This window comes from Engraulis encrasicolus, chromosome 20, assembly GCF_034702125.1.
Source record: "Engraulis encrasicolus isolate BLACKSEA-1 chromosome 20, IST_EnEncr_1.0, whole genome shotgun sequence".
Classification (NCBI taxonomy): domain Eukaryota; kingdom Metazoa; phylum Chordata; class Actinopteri; order Clupeiformes; family Engraulidae; genus Engraulis; species Engraulis encrasicolus.
Genome location: NC_085876.1, coordinates 40,618,908 through 40,633,630, shown reverse-complemented (window position 1 = coordinate 40,633,630; position 14,723 = coordinate 40,618,908). Strand labels below are relative to the sequence as shown.

The 14,723-nt window shown below is 46.1% G+C and overlaps 1 protein-coding gene across 1 annotated transcript in view; it reads left to right on the top strand.

Moving 5' to 3' along the window:
• zgc:85777 (uncharacterized protein LOC405871 homolog) overlaps positions 1-14,723 on the top strand; it is a 62,916-nt gene that overhangs the window by 32,469 nt on the left and 15,724 nt on the right. Inside the window, exons 4-6 of the mRNA XM_063185952.1 lie at positions 4,282-4,388; positions 11,521-11,688; positions 13,631-13,804. Of these exons, the coding sequence (XP_063042022.1) occupies positions 4,282-4,388; positions 11,521-11,688; positions 13,631-13,804 (449 nt within the window). The remainder of the gene's footprint in view (positions 1-4,281; positions 4,389-11,520; positions 11,689-13,630; positions 13,805-14,723) is intronic.

Here is a 14,723-nt window from a genome sequence, read left to right as displayed (position 1 = left end):
CAAGCCACACACACAACAGACCTTTAAACCAAACACACAGCCAAACACTACAAAACCTCAAACTCCAAGGAATGAGAAGAGATGAGAGGAAAAGAAGAGGAGGAGAGGAGAGGTCAACACACACACACACACACACACACACACACACACACACACACACACACACACACACACACACACACACACACACACACACACACACACACGTTGTGCAATAATGGATATGATGTCGTGTGTGCCTATTGTGTGTTTATGTGGCCTAGGCCTACAGTATGATGCTATAGGCACCATTATTTCCTCCAGGAGCTCTTCTCTATCATGCGCAACAAAATAACAACAAAGCATACGCTGTGTTTAACTAAAAGCAAATAATATCACGGAAAAGTTAGCTTCCTTTGTTATTTCCATAGCGTACGTAGCGCACGTAGCCTACTCGCACGGGCATAAGGTCTGCCCTTCTTTCCGATGGCCCTTCCAACTTAGTTGCGCCAGGACTTAAAACATTTCAGAAGACAACTGACAGCTACGCTCACACTACTCTGACAGCCCGTTCTCCTCCTCTGCCCTTGTCGCTATTTCGTTCCACAACACTCCTGTTATTGAAACTCTTCGGTTAGGTCCTCGCAGCTTAAAAATGCAGCCTGTTAGAGCAAGGTGTGTTGGTGTCGGCGTCGGTGAATGGTAATAGTAACAGTAGGACTAGTGACGTTAAAAGTGGTGCAGCGAAAGCGACAGGAGCAGGGAAGAGTTGCCTGTCAAAATAGTGTGCGCGCACAAGAGCTCTGAAATGCTTTCTGTCCTGGCGCGCGCAACAGCAGCATGGAGTGGCTGCTGCTTCGGAAAGCTCACGGTGGGGTGGGGTCATGACGGGAGTGTTTATGGGTAATGTAGGAAATCTCGCCGTATCGTTGTCATACAAGCCGCCGTTTACCGTTCACAATTTACTGTACTTGGGCGCTACTAGCCAAATGGGCGGGTAGGTATTTTTTTCTACCGGCCAAAATTAATTTTCACCCGTGTTTGGCGGGTTGGCGTGTGTTAATTTAGAGCCCTGAACGTCTGCATACCACCAAGAAGGATGAACCACATCCAACAGGATTAACTGTGGATGCAAAATGACAGATGCAAAATTGACTGTGGATGCAAAATGAGAGATGTTTCCATTATTTTGTCTAACCCCTGTATATGTGCATGTAGTATGAGAGTGAGCGAGCGTACCTGTTTACACAGTGTGAGGGACAGTAATGATTCATGGTTCCCACGGGTCATGGAATTTCTGGAATATCATGGAATTTCATAAGTTTTTCCAGTCATGGAAAGTCATGGAATTTTACCATTTTGCATGCACAGGCATTTAATATCATGGGATTTTCTTAACAGTTGTGTAGAAGCAAAAATATTTTTGTTTGGTGTATAACATTGTTTCTTACTGGTTATACTAGAACTCTTCGCCAGAGACGGCTTGATTTCACGCTGTAATGTGCAACATTCTAGAATGCAATGAGCCCACCTAAGTCTGGCGATGGCTCTGCATTGGCTCTAGGGGTGAAGACAATCTTTTGTTTAATGTCCATTCTTTTTACGGAAGTGGTCATGGAAATTATGTTTTTTGTGTCTGGAAAGTCATGGAAAATCATGGAATGTTATATCTGAATTAGAGTGGGAACTCTGTAATGAAAAACTTCAGGGCAACTCTCTGGAAATGAAAGCCACAGTCGGATTCGTCGCGGCGGTTCAACTTTGATTAAGTGGTTTTATTTGGAACAATTCGATTGCGCGCCCTCAAAGACGTGACTCACGGGCGGTGGCTCCGCAGTAAAACTGGGCGCTTGGCTTCTCATTAAAAGCAAAACAGTGTGTCGCCGCCGCATTATGCTTATTTAATTGTGTGTGTGTGTGTGTGTGTGTGTGTGTGTGTGTGTGTGTGTGTGTGTGTGTGTGTGTGTGTGTGTGTGTGTGTGTGTGTGTGTGTGTGTGTGTGTGTGTGTGTGTGTGTGTGTGTGTGTGTGTTTTGTGGTACTGGCAGGCAACACTGTCGCTACTGCTGCAGCTGTTGTTTTGTGAAAATACTTTTTTGGACCTACACTTCACCCGGTACAGATGAGCACCTGAGTAATATTACCCTGCAAAGTGTCCTGAGCGCTTTAAGCCCTTTAGTGCCTTATCACTGTTGAATTCCCTTTGTCCCCCTCTTCCTCTTTCTCTTCCTCCTCCTTTCTTTCCTCCACTCTTTCTCCTCATCTTCCCCCACCTCCCCCTTTTTTCTCTCCTCCTCCACTACTGTGCCTCCCCCTCTTTTTTGTCCTCCTCCTGCACCACCTTCCTTCCTTCTTTGCTACTCACCTTCTTCCAAATCTCCCTCTCCTCTGCTCCTCTCCTCCTCTCTCTTTACCTCTCCCTCTCCTTTGCTCCTCTCCTCCTCCTCTCTTTACCTCTCCCTCTCCTCTGCTCCTCTCTCTTTACCTCTCCCTCTCCTCTGCTCCTCTCCTCCTCTCTCTTTACCTCTCCCTCTCCTCTGCTCCTCTCCTCCTCCTCTCTTTACCTCTCCCTCTCCTCCTCTCTCTTTACCTCCCCCTATTCTCTGCTCCTCTCCTCCTCTCCCTCATCTTTGCTCCCCTTCTCTCTTCTCCTTCCCTCCCCTCATCTCCCTCTTCATCTCTCCCTCTCCTCTGGTCCTCTCTCTCATCCCTCGTCTTTCTCCTCCCTGTCCTCCTACTCTCCTCCTTTCCCTCTCTCCCCTCATCAACTTCTTGCTTCTCCTCTCCTGCTCCACCTCTCCTCTCCTCCACTCTCCTCTCCTCTCCTCTCCTGTCATCTCCTCTCCTCTCCTCTCCTCGCCTCTCCTCTCTTCTCCTCTCTTCTCCTATCCTCTCCTCTCATCTCCGCTCCACTGCACTCCTCTCTTCTCCTCCCCTCCTCATCTCTTCTACCACTGCACTCCCCTCTTCTCCTCCCCTCCTCCTCTTTTCCTCTCCTCTCTTCCACCTCTCTCCTCTCCTCCTCCTCTCCTCTTCACCTCTCCTCTCCTGCACCTCTCCTGCTCCACATCTCCTGTCCTGTCCTGTCCTGGCCTCGCCTCCTCTCCTCCCCTCTCCTCCCCTCTCCTCTCCTCTCCTCTATCATCCTCGCCTCTCCTCGCCTCTCCTCGCCTCTCCTCTCCTCGCCTCGCCTCGCCTCGCCTCGCCTCTCCTCTCCTCTCCACTCTTCTCCTCTCCCCCCTCCTCCTCTCTTCCACCTCTCTCTTCTCCTCCCCCTCCCTCCTCTCCTCTCCTCTCCACCCCCCCTCCTCCTCTCTTCCTCTCCTCTCCTCTCCTCTCCCCTCCTCTCTTCCACCTCTCTCTTCTCCTCCACCTCTCCCCTCCTCTCGCCTCCTCTCCTCTCCTCTCCTCTCCTCTCCACCTCTCCCCCCCTCCTCTCTTCCACCTCTCTCCTCTCCCCCCCTCCTCCTCTCTTCCACCTCCTCTCCTCCCCTCCACTCCCCTCCCCCCCTCCCCTCTCCTCTCCTCTCCTCGCCTCGCCTCGCCTCCTCTCCTCTCCTCTCCCCCCCTCCTCCTCTCTACCCCCTCTCCCCTCTCCTCCTCTCCTCTCCTCTCCTCTCCTCTCCTCTCCTCTCCTCGCCTCGCCTCGCCTCGCCTCGCCTCGCCTCGCCTCCTCTCCTCTCCTCTCCTCTCCTCTCCTCTCCTCTCCTCTCCTCGCCTCGCCTCCCCTCGCCTCTCCTCTCCTCTCCTCACCTCTCCTCTCCTCTCGTCTCCTCTCCTCTCCTCTCGTCTCCTCTCACCTCCTCTCTCCTCTCCTCTCCTCTCCTCTCCTCTCCTCTCCTCTCCTCCTCTCCTCTCCTCTCCTCGCCTCGCCTCTCTTCTCCTCCCCTCCTCCTCTCCTCCCCCTCCCCACCCCTCTCCTCTCCTCTCCTCTCCTCTCCTCGCCTCCCCTCTCTTCTCCTCCCCTCCTCCTCTCCTCCCCCTCTCCTCCCCTCTCCTCTCCTCTCCTCTCCTCTCCTCTCCTCTCCTCTCCTCTCCTCTCCCCGCCTCCTCTCGTCTCCTCTCCTCGCCTCGCCTCTCTTCTCCTCCCCTCCTCCTCTCCTCTCCTCCCCTCCTCCTCTCCTCTCCTCTCCTCCACCTCTTTCCTCGCCTCTCTTCTCCTCCACTTCTCCTCCCCTCTCCTCTCCTCTCCTCTCCTCCTCTCCTCTCTCTCTCCTTTCCTCTTCTCTCCTCTCCTCCTCCTCCTCCTCCTCCTCTCCTCTCCTCCCCTCCTCCTCTCCTCTCCTCTCCTCTCCTCCTCCAGGTTTGGTTCTGCGGAGCTGAAGAGGGAGTTCCTGCTGCCGTCCATCATGGGGGACAAGGTGGCCTGCCTGGGGGTGAGCGAGGTGGGGGCCGGCTCCGACGTCTCCAGTAGGTCACCCCTCTCTCTCTCTCTCTCTCTCTCTCTCTCAAGCTCTCTCACTCTCTCTCTCAAGCTCTCTCACTCTCTCTTTCTGTCTATCAGCTTCTCTTTCTCTCAAACACACACACACACACACACACACACACACACACACACACACACACACACACACACACACACACACACACACACACACACACACACACACAGCATAAGGAGTATTCGCAATATTCATTATCTGAGATGAGAGAAACTGTCGTTGTCATTTCTTGCCCATGCCGGATGCTTTATCTCTACATTGCAGCCACTCGAGATTCTAAACAGTCAACATATTGCGAAATGTATTTGGAAACACGAGATGAAGATTAAAAAAAGATGCCTCGGCTGAGGGTGTCTTCATTATTCTGTTTCTCTAAAAAGCATGCATGCCACCTTTTATGTTGTGTTTTTAATTCAGGTCTAAAAAGATTGGAATTAAAAATGATTCTCCTTCAAGTTTACATGAACGCCTTCATTTAATTCTGATCAACGTCTAGGGATCAAAAAGCATTTTGAATTGGACACGCGCTGGGTCTACGGAGGAGGAGAGTCAAAGGCAAAAATTTCTTTTGTCTTATTTTCCCCAACCGGTCTGCTGCGAAATGCAATGTATGAAGCGTGACCGGCAAACATGAACATTAAAAGTGGAAAATGTGAGCAGGCGTCAAAAGCGCAAACCGCGAGGCTCCTGGCATTTCGGTTCTGTGAAGGCGTGAGGGCGGCAGCTGGTCAGGCGAGGATTTTTTTGTGTCTTACGAGTGGTTGTTGAGGATATTTGGGTCATCATGGAAAATTGGGCATTTATTTTAAACCAAGTTGTGCCAAAATTATTGTGTTGTCCCGGAGGCCGATTGTGTGGATTGATTTACCTCCACCTCGACTGACAACACAACACAAACAGCAACTCAAACCGTGCCCAGCGGCAAATCCAAGGGCTGAATCGATAAAGGTTGGTGGAGCCCCGTCACTTCGGGCAGAGGTTTTCTCTGCGTCCTAAATAATTACGGACCACCACTATAACTGACTTTATTTTAACAGTGCGCAAATGTCTCGCCAAAACAATTAAACACGTGACAAAACTCATCAAATTAGCTGTAAACAGCGCATCTATCTTTGTAGTCAACTCAAACATTTTTTTTTTTATGAATCATAGAAACATGCTTACAGTTTGAATAAGGGTTCAACGGTGGGCAGAGAGGGGTGTCTGTGCGCGCATGCAGGGCCTTGACTTTCTCCTTCGACGGGGAGAAATAACTTTCAATGGCGATAGAGATTCTATAGCCTATAAGCTCCGCTAATTTTGTCCTTGTCATTTTTGCCCTTTTTTGTTAAAACTCATTGTAACGATAGAAAAATGCAAATTCAACTCATTGGACATTATCTCCATCAGTGTATTTGTTTCCAGAATAACAGAAACGGTTCATAATGGTCATTCTCACTGAGAAATCAAGAGAAATGTCTAATTTCAGGAGGGAGGCTAATAATATCGTCCTCAACTGTATGTCAATTGGGAAACACCGGGAAACACAGCCAGGCCAGGTGACGCACCGCTATGAGAGCCTTGCAAGCGAGTTTAACTTGGGGTGACCGTCCGATTTTCAAAAGGAGTGAGTAAAACTGTGTTTTATCGGAAGTTGGCCTATAAAAGTTTGTAGAGTATGGCGTGCTCTTATCCAGATAGTTTGTTGGTTGAATTATTTTTTTATTCTAAACTAAACAAGAGTTCACTCATCATTAAATGTACAATGTAAATTCACTGACCGATACTGTGAAAGCCTGTGAATGAGCCTGTGAGACCCAATGTGGATTGGTGTGCTCGCCTCTCTTACTGGGGACCCACTAGTTTGACGCCCTCTCGGTACTTCACATGGTAATCAAACATTTCAAACAAGCGATTTAAGGTTAGGGTTAGGTTTAGGGTTAAGGTTAGGGTTAGGTTTAGGTTTAGGTTTAGGGTCGTATGACGTAAGCGGTAAGTACCGAAAGGGCGTCGAATTAGTGAGTCCCGATCTCAAGGCTCTGATTTTCGTGTTGGGATATTGACATTCCTGACTGCCCTGGCTGCAGCATGTGATTCAAGTCATTCAAGTCATTCAAGTTGGTTTTATTGTCAATTTCTTCTCATGCACTGGTCATACATTATGCATTATACATATTTCTTTACATGCAGACATAGACTAATCTAGGTAAGGACATAGACAGTATAGACATAGACAGTACTCATACATGGACATAAGACAGTATGGACATAGACAGTGCTCATACAGACATTTAAAGTGTAAGACTGGACAACAGAAGACTTGTAGAGAACATACATTAAGAGGAGGTATTTTTTGTGCTTTCCCCAAAAGTCCTTTATAGCGTTCTGACATAGTAATAGTAGCATTTTGAAGAAAATAAATATTAAAATAGGTCTATCAAGTACACCACCAGCAGCTGTGTGTGTGTGTGTGTGTGTGTGTGTGTGTGTGTGTGTGTGTGTGTGTGTGTGTGTGTGTGTGTGTGTGTGTGTGTGTGTGTGTGTGTGTGTGTGTGTGTGTGTGTTTAGTGCAGGTAGAAAGTGTGGTGTGTGTCTGTATGTGTGTCTGTGTGTGTGTCTGTGTGTCTGTGTGAGTTGTGTGTCAGTGTGTGTATGTTTGGATTTAGTGCAGAAAGTGCAGTGTGCTTGTGTGTGTGTGTGTGTGTGTGTGTGTGTGTGTGTGTGTGTGTGTGTGTGTGTGTGTGTGTGTGTGTGTGTGTGTGTGTGTGTGTGTGTGTGTGTGCATGTGCATGTGCATGTTTTGAGTTAGTGCAGGTTGAAAGTTCAGTCACAAATATAGTAGTGCAGGTGGAATGTTCAGTCGCAGATATGGTGGTGGGGATGAGGGGGGGGGGGGTTGTCAGTGGCCTGGCTGGCTAGAGGCTGACAGTGGAGGGAGAGTGGGTTGAGTGTTCAGTATCTTGATTGCTTGGTGCATGGAGCTGCTTGCAAGCCTGGTGGTACGGGAACGGAGGCGCCTGTACCTCTTTCCAGAGGGCAGGAGGCTGAACAGTTTGTGTGCAGGGTGGCTTGTGTCTTTGATGATCATCAGTGCTTTCCGGGTGAGGCGTGTGGTGTAAATGTCCTGCAGGGAGGGGAGTGGTACTCCAATGATCTTCTTCGCTGTGTTCACAACACGCTGGAGTGTCTTCCTGTTTTTCTCCGTGCAGCTTCCTCCCCACACTGTGATGCAGCTGGACACGACGCTCTCTATGGTTCCTCTGTAGAATGTTGTCATGATGGAGGGTGTAGCACTTGCCTTCTTTAGTTTGCGCAAGAAGTAGATGATGGGCCTTCTTCGCCAGTGATGTAGTGTTGGTGGTCCAAGAGAGGTCGTCGCTGATGTGCACTCCAAGGAACTTGGTGCTGCTCACTCTCTCCACAGCATCACCGTCGATGGTCAGTGGTGGCAGTTGTTTTTGGACCCTCTGAAAGTTGACAACAATCTCCTTGGTCTTGTTGACATTCAGCAGGAGGTTGTTGTCTTTGCACCATCTGGCCAGCAGGTCTACTTCTTCTCTGTAGTGAGTCTCATCGCCCTTAGTGATGAGGCCCACCAGTGTTGTATCATCCGCAAACTTCACTAGATGGTTAGTGCTGTGGGTCGTTGAGCATGTGATTATTTAGTAGTAGGCAGTGAACCCCTTCGTGCAAACTCTCTATTATAAACTTGTTGTTACTAAAATGGTAGGCCACGTCTTAATCTGTCAGTTAAAATACACTCTAGGCTCAGTGCTGGTCTAGTCGCAATGTTGTTTTAATAGTTTGAATGAGTTCAATCAGTTTAAATAGTCACAGACATCAACTTGCAATCCCAATCTGACCAAAAGGTTGCTGTATGAAGATATGTACGAATTTGTGATAATAATAATAATATGCTGCTGCTTACTTTAATTTCCTTAACTCTACTGGCCTACTCTACTCTGCCACATGGAAATGAAGAAGTTGAATCCTTTCAGACCGTGGTTGGATGGATGGCTCACTTCACCACATCAGACTGACTCATTCAGTGGTCAGAGACAAGTCTGGACTGGCCACCTGGCATAGCGGCCATTTCCCGGTGCGCCCTGCACCCTCGTGGGCCCTTATTTTCTGAAATATTAAAAAAATATATATTCAAATATACAGTATATATTTTAACATTTCTGAAAATAGGGGCCCACAAGGGTGCGGGGCCCACCGGCGGTGAGTCAGTTCTGCGTAGCTAATTGTGAGGGGCCCCTTTAAGCCAAAGTGCCCGGGCCTTATTTCTCCCCCAGTCCAGCGTTGGTTATACAGTTAGGGCCAGAAATATTTGGACAGCAACACAATCATCATCCTTTTCCACCATATATCCCACCACAATGGATTTGAAATAAAACAAACAAGCTGTGCATTAACTGTAGACTCTCAGCGTTAATGTTAATGTGTTAAAATCCATATCGCATAAACAGGAATGAAATAGCAACGTTTTTTGTGTGTGTTGCCCACTTTTCAAGGGATCAAAAGTAATTGGACAGTAGGCTTCTCAGCTATTTTCCAGTCAGATGTGTGTTATTCCCTTACTACACCATCACCAAGATGTCAATACAAGGTCTTAGAGTTCATTTGAAGTGTTCCATTTGCATTTCCATATATTTTAACGGAATATCCATGAGATCCAAAGTCCACCTGTCACCATCAGTGATGCAAGCCATCATGAGGTTGAAAAAAATCATAACAAACCCATTTGAGAGATGGGGAAACATTGAATAATTCAAGAGTTCAGAATGTTGGAAAAAAATAAATACCAGAGCAACACCAAATTACCTGGCAGACATGGAAAACGAATACTGTGGATGACAGACAATATTCTGTATCTGGTGAACAAAAACCCATCTCCCAACAGTTGGCCAGATGTAGAACAGTGTCCAGGTGAACGGTGGATACATGTCCAAGGCAACAATCAAGAAAAAGATCAAGAACATTGAGGAACACTTCACCATAGGAAATACAGAGGGTTTACTAAAAGATGTAAATTATTGATTGCATCAGAAATAGCAATACCAGATTTGGCTTTGCCAAACAACGTCTTAAAAAGACTGTATAGGTCTTGAGCTACATCCTATGGACAGAGGAGACAAACATCATCTTGTACAAGGGTAATGGGAAGAAAGGAGTATAGAGAAGGGAAGGAACTGCTCATGATTCAAAGCATACCACCCAATCAGTGAATCATGGTGGTGGTAGTGTCATGGTGTGGGCATGCATATCTGTCCATACTATTTTCCACTTGTATTTATTGATGATGAGGACTACAGACAAAAGCCACAGGATGAATTCTGAAGATTTTCAGGCTATATTATCATGTCATATTAAACCTTATGGTTCTGAACTCATTGGACAATGCTTCACAGTGCAGATGGACAATGACCCAAAGCTTCATCTGAAAGCCACTAAGCCATTTCTACCCCAAAAAGTGGAATATTATTCAATGGCCCAGTCAATCACCTCACCTGAGTACGGTTGAGCAAGCATTTCACTTGCTGGAGGCAAAACTGAAGGTACCCTAAGAATAAGCAGGAACTGAAGACTGTTGCAATAGAGAGCTCACCATAGCATCACCAGAGATAAAACCCAGTGTCTATTGATGTCTATGGATTGCAAATTAGAGGCTGTAACTGACTGGAAAGTATTTGCAACCAAATAATTAAAGATTGAAAGTTTGATGTATACATACTAGACTGTCCAATTACTTTTGGTCCCTTAAAAATGGGGTGGCACTGATAGAAAATGTCATAATTCCTTCACAGTTCACTCGATTTGGACGCAAACACCCCCATATTAAAGCTGAAAGTCTGCTGTTAATGTACATATTGTTTGTTTCATTTCAAATCCATTGGGATGGTGTACAGCACCAAAAAGACTAAAATTGTGCAGATGTCCAAATATTTATGGCCCTAACTGTAGTTTCCCATTGTTCAGCACAGATAGCTGTCAACGTGGCCAGAGGCATGCGCCAACAGAGAATTCCAAACAGACGCATGGAATTCTAAGACGCTGAAGAAGGCTTACGCCGAAACATCTGTCTGTCATGCTAACCACCTAGATTAAACTACAAGAATTATACACGAGAGTTCTGCTTTTTTACTAAATATTAACTTTGCTGTTTGCTCGCACCCGAAGACCTTGTAAGAAATAGTTAACAGTTGAGCGCACTTTCCAAAGGAAGACTCCAACAGAGAATTCCAAACAGACACATGGAGATGGAGTGTCGTTCCATTTTGATTGATTTGTGTTTTCTCCTCCTCAGCGTAAGGAACCGTGAACGTCATCCAGGAATGTAATTAGCAAAAGCATGATTCAAAACGTGCAAACATCATTTATTATGGATTTGAAGTTGACGGCCTTTCCTGTACTTGTTTATTTCTTATTTTTTCTCCCCGTGGAAAAAAGTAGAAGTCTGCACACTGTAGCTCTGCTTTGAAATGTATTTAGGTTATACAACGTTTCGACCCAACAGGGTCTTCATCAGGCATGATTCATCAGGGTCACATGCCTGATGAAGACCCTGTTGGGTCAAAACGTTGTATGACCTAAATAAATTTCAAAGTGGAGCTACAGTGTGCAGACTTCTACTTTTTGCAGGTGCAGGCTTTGTCCTGCACCTGGCCTCAGAGAGGTGGGATGTGCATACTCTTACCCATATGAATAGGGCTGGGTATCGCAGCCATGTTCCTGTATTGATTCGATTTCGATTCTTAGGTCTTTGAATTGATTAATCACGATTCGATTGAATTAATTCCGAATCGATTCAATCCGTTCCCTTCGTGGTGCCAGGATTTCCCCCAAAAGATGCTGTTGTCTATTTTTATATAAAAATGTCAAAGGGCTGTGACTTGACAGTGTTAACAGATTGCTAATTTGTAATAAGTACGCCTAGGCCTAATTTCCATAGAGCTAAATTAAACAAAAAGAACAAAAAGAAAAAGAACCAAAAAAATCGATTTTGTGCCCTGTGAATCAATTATGTGAATTTTAAATGAAATCGATCGATTATCGATGAAACCGATTATTTTACCCAGCCCTACTTATGAAGATTATTTTTTCTCCCCACCCCCCAGGCATCAAGACCAAAGCGGTGCGTAAGGGGGACGAGCTGGTCATTAACGGGGGCAAGATGTGGACCACCAATGGCACGCAGGCCGACTGGATGTGTCTCCTGGCCAACACCAGCGACGGCCCTCCGCACAAGAGCAAGTCTCTCATCTGCCTGCCCATGAACACACCAGGTGACTAGACCATTGCGATGATGCAACACACACGCACCACACACACACACACACACACACACACACACACACACACACACACACACACACACACACACACACACACACACACACACACACACACACAGAGTTTAGTACTTTTATTTGGATCACAGCCCATTAAAAGTTACAGAGATCCAAATACTGATGGAAATCACAGCAGAGTTGTAGAGGGATGATCATACAGTTAGTCTGTCCAATATTGTCTATGGGTAAATATGACATCTCCGTCTCCAGATGGACAAACTGCCTATGATGGCAGAGATTGAATAATATTTTGCCAGTCTTTTTGCTGTTGTTTTGCACAGTTCAGATAGCTGCAGTCCTGTTAAGACAAGTTTGTGTATATGCCCAAGGCTACCAAATACTACACTAGACTAGACCATTACGACGACGAACCACACAGACACAGACACAGACACAGACACAGACACAGACACAGACACACACACCGAAATATATTTAAAGCGAAAAATATAATAAAATGCCTAATACCAAAACTGTACACATAGTGGAGCTTTAGATTCTATGTTGGCAAAACAGCAAGTCTCTCCTCTCCCTGCCCATGCACTTACTTGACTAGACCATAATGACAAAACAAAAACACAATAATAACACACACACACAGGCATGTACAAATATTTAAGGTAAAATACCAACAAAATTCTGCTATTCAGTGGAGTTTGGAATCTGTCTACGGTGCTGTTTCCACGTAGCAGGATATTTATTTAGCAGGGTATTTTTTTCTCCTGTTTAGGTGTAAGCGCAACATGTGGATAAAAAATAAATCCTCCATTGTAACAAATGCGTTTCAGCCCCCTAAATAGGATATTTTTAAAGCCTGTTTTTTTATATCTGGATTTTAAATATCTGCTACGTGGAAACGGAAAGACAAAACCAATGTAACCAGGAGAAAAAAATATCCACATATAAAAATATCCTGCTACGTGGAAACAGCTCCTATGTTGTCAGGGATATGTGTCTGTCTGCCTATGAACTTACCAAGTGACAGTTGGCTAACAACCTCCACCAGATTTCAATTGGTCAAGTAAAAAAAATAAATTACAGCACAATACCAACACAATTGCATTGGATTCTGTTCACGTTGGCAGAGATTTGCAATGGTAGTAACCATGTAACTTCAAATTGACAAACTGTCAGTGCATATCAATGGATTGCATAATCTATTACAATTGACTAAACGGCAGGTGTTCTGTGTTAATATTGATTAAACCTTCTCAAGTCTTTATCAGTATACAATATTACAGACTGACAGTACTGATTATACAGTGTGTGTGTGATCATCAGTGTCAGTTGATACTGTATAGCGTACAAAATCTCACGCTAAAAGTCTCACTAACAATACCCCATGATGTGTGCCTGTGTGCGTGCAACCATGTATGTGTGCTGTATATTTATGTATGTTGACATTCATCAAATTTGGGTTTAATCAATATTAACACAGCATAACCATTACACGTGGACATGGTCAATCAGTGCTGAATATGGTGAGTTCATTAGATCATGTACATGAATATGTCCCAATAATAATAATACCCCATGGTGTGTGTGTCTGTGTGTCTGTGTGTCTGTGTGTGTGTGTGCATGCGTGTGTATATGTGTATGTGTGTGTCTCTGTGTCTCTGTGTCTGTGTGTCTCTGTGTCTGTGTCTGTGTGTGTGTGTGTGTGTGTGTGTGTGTGTGTGTGTGTGTGTGTACATGTGTATGCATGGCCGGATGACACAAGCTTTCAAAATATTGTTCAGAAAGGTGCGTGCGTGCGTGCGTGCGTGGCGTGTGCGTGTGCGCGTGCGTGTGCGTGCGTGCGTGCGTGTGTGTGTGTGTGCGTGTGTCTTTCTCTTGACATTCAATTTTCTCATTTTATTGTCGATGTTGTCGAAAGGTGTCCACATCGCTCGCAAGATCAACAAGATGGGCATGCTCTCGTCGGACACGGCGGAGGTGTTCTTCGACGACGTGCGGGTGCCATACAAGAACCTGATCGGCAAGGAGGGAATGGGCTTCACCTACCAGATGCTGCAGTTCCAGGAGGAACGCCTCTTCGCCGCCGCCAGCAGTAAGCAGGGGCAGAGAGAGTAGAGAGAGAGAGGTTCCATTGGCCCATTGTTTCCGGGTTCTATTAGAGAGAGAGGTTCCATTGGCCCATTGTTTCCGGGTTCTATTAGAGAGAGAGGTTCCATTGGCCCATTGTTTCCGGGTTCTATTAGAGAGAGAGGTTCCATTGGCCCATTGTTTCTGGGTTCTATTAGAGAGAGAGGTTCCATTGGCCCATTGTTTCCGGGTTCTACTATTGCAAGGGTGAGGGGGGGAAATCCCCCTTTAGGCAGACCTAGGCAGACCTAAGGGCTGTTCTATTCAATGCTAGTAGGAGTATTATGACACGCCTCTTTAGGCAGACCGGAACCTGGTCATGTTAGGTGCCCATAGCAACCTATTACATTGGCATATCTCTATATACTTAAAGAATCTCTGGCAGGGGGGGTCAGATTAGGAGGGAATGGGCTTCACCTACCAGATGCTGCAGTTCCAGGAGGAACGCCTCTTCGCCGCCGCCAACAGTAAGCAGGAAATATTCAAAACGGTTCCGCACACAGTGCACACAATGCCAATGCAGATGAGGTTGTGTGATTTTGCACATTTCTATTCCGCATTTAGCTGATAAAATGAATAATGCGGTAAACACACTATTAAGCACACTAACAGTGCAATAGGCTCCTCTCACAGGTGAATAAACATCATTTCTAATAGAAGTTAGGCATGGTAAAAGCTGGGTGGGTAAAAGTGAAAAGCCCATTTGCAACATCTCCTTTCCGTGCCATAATCAGACTGAGCCATGGCATCCACTCTCCATCAAAGGGACAGCGATGACACCAGAGAGAGTAGAGAGAGAGTGGTTCCATTGGCCCATTGTTTCCGGGTTCTATTATTGCAAGGGTGAGGGGGGGAAATCCCCCTTTAGGCAGACCTAGGCAGAC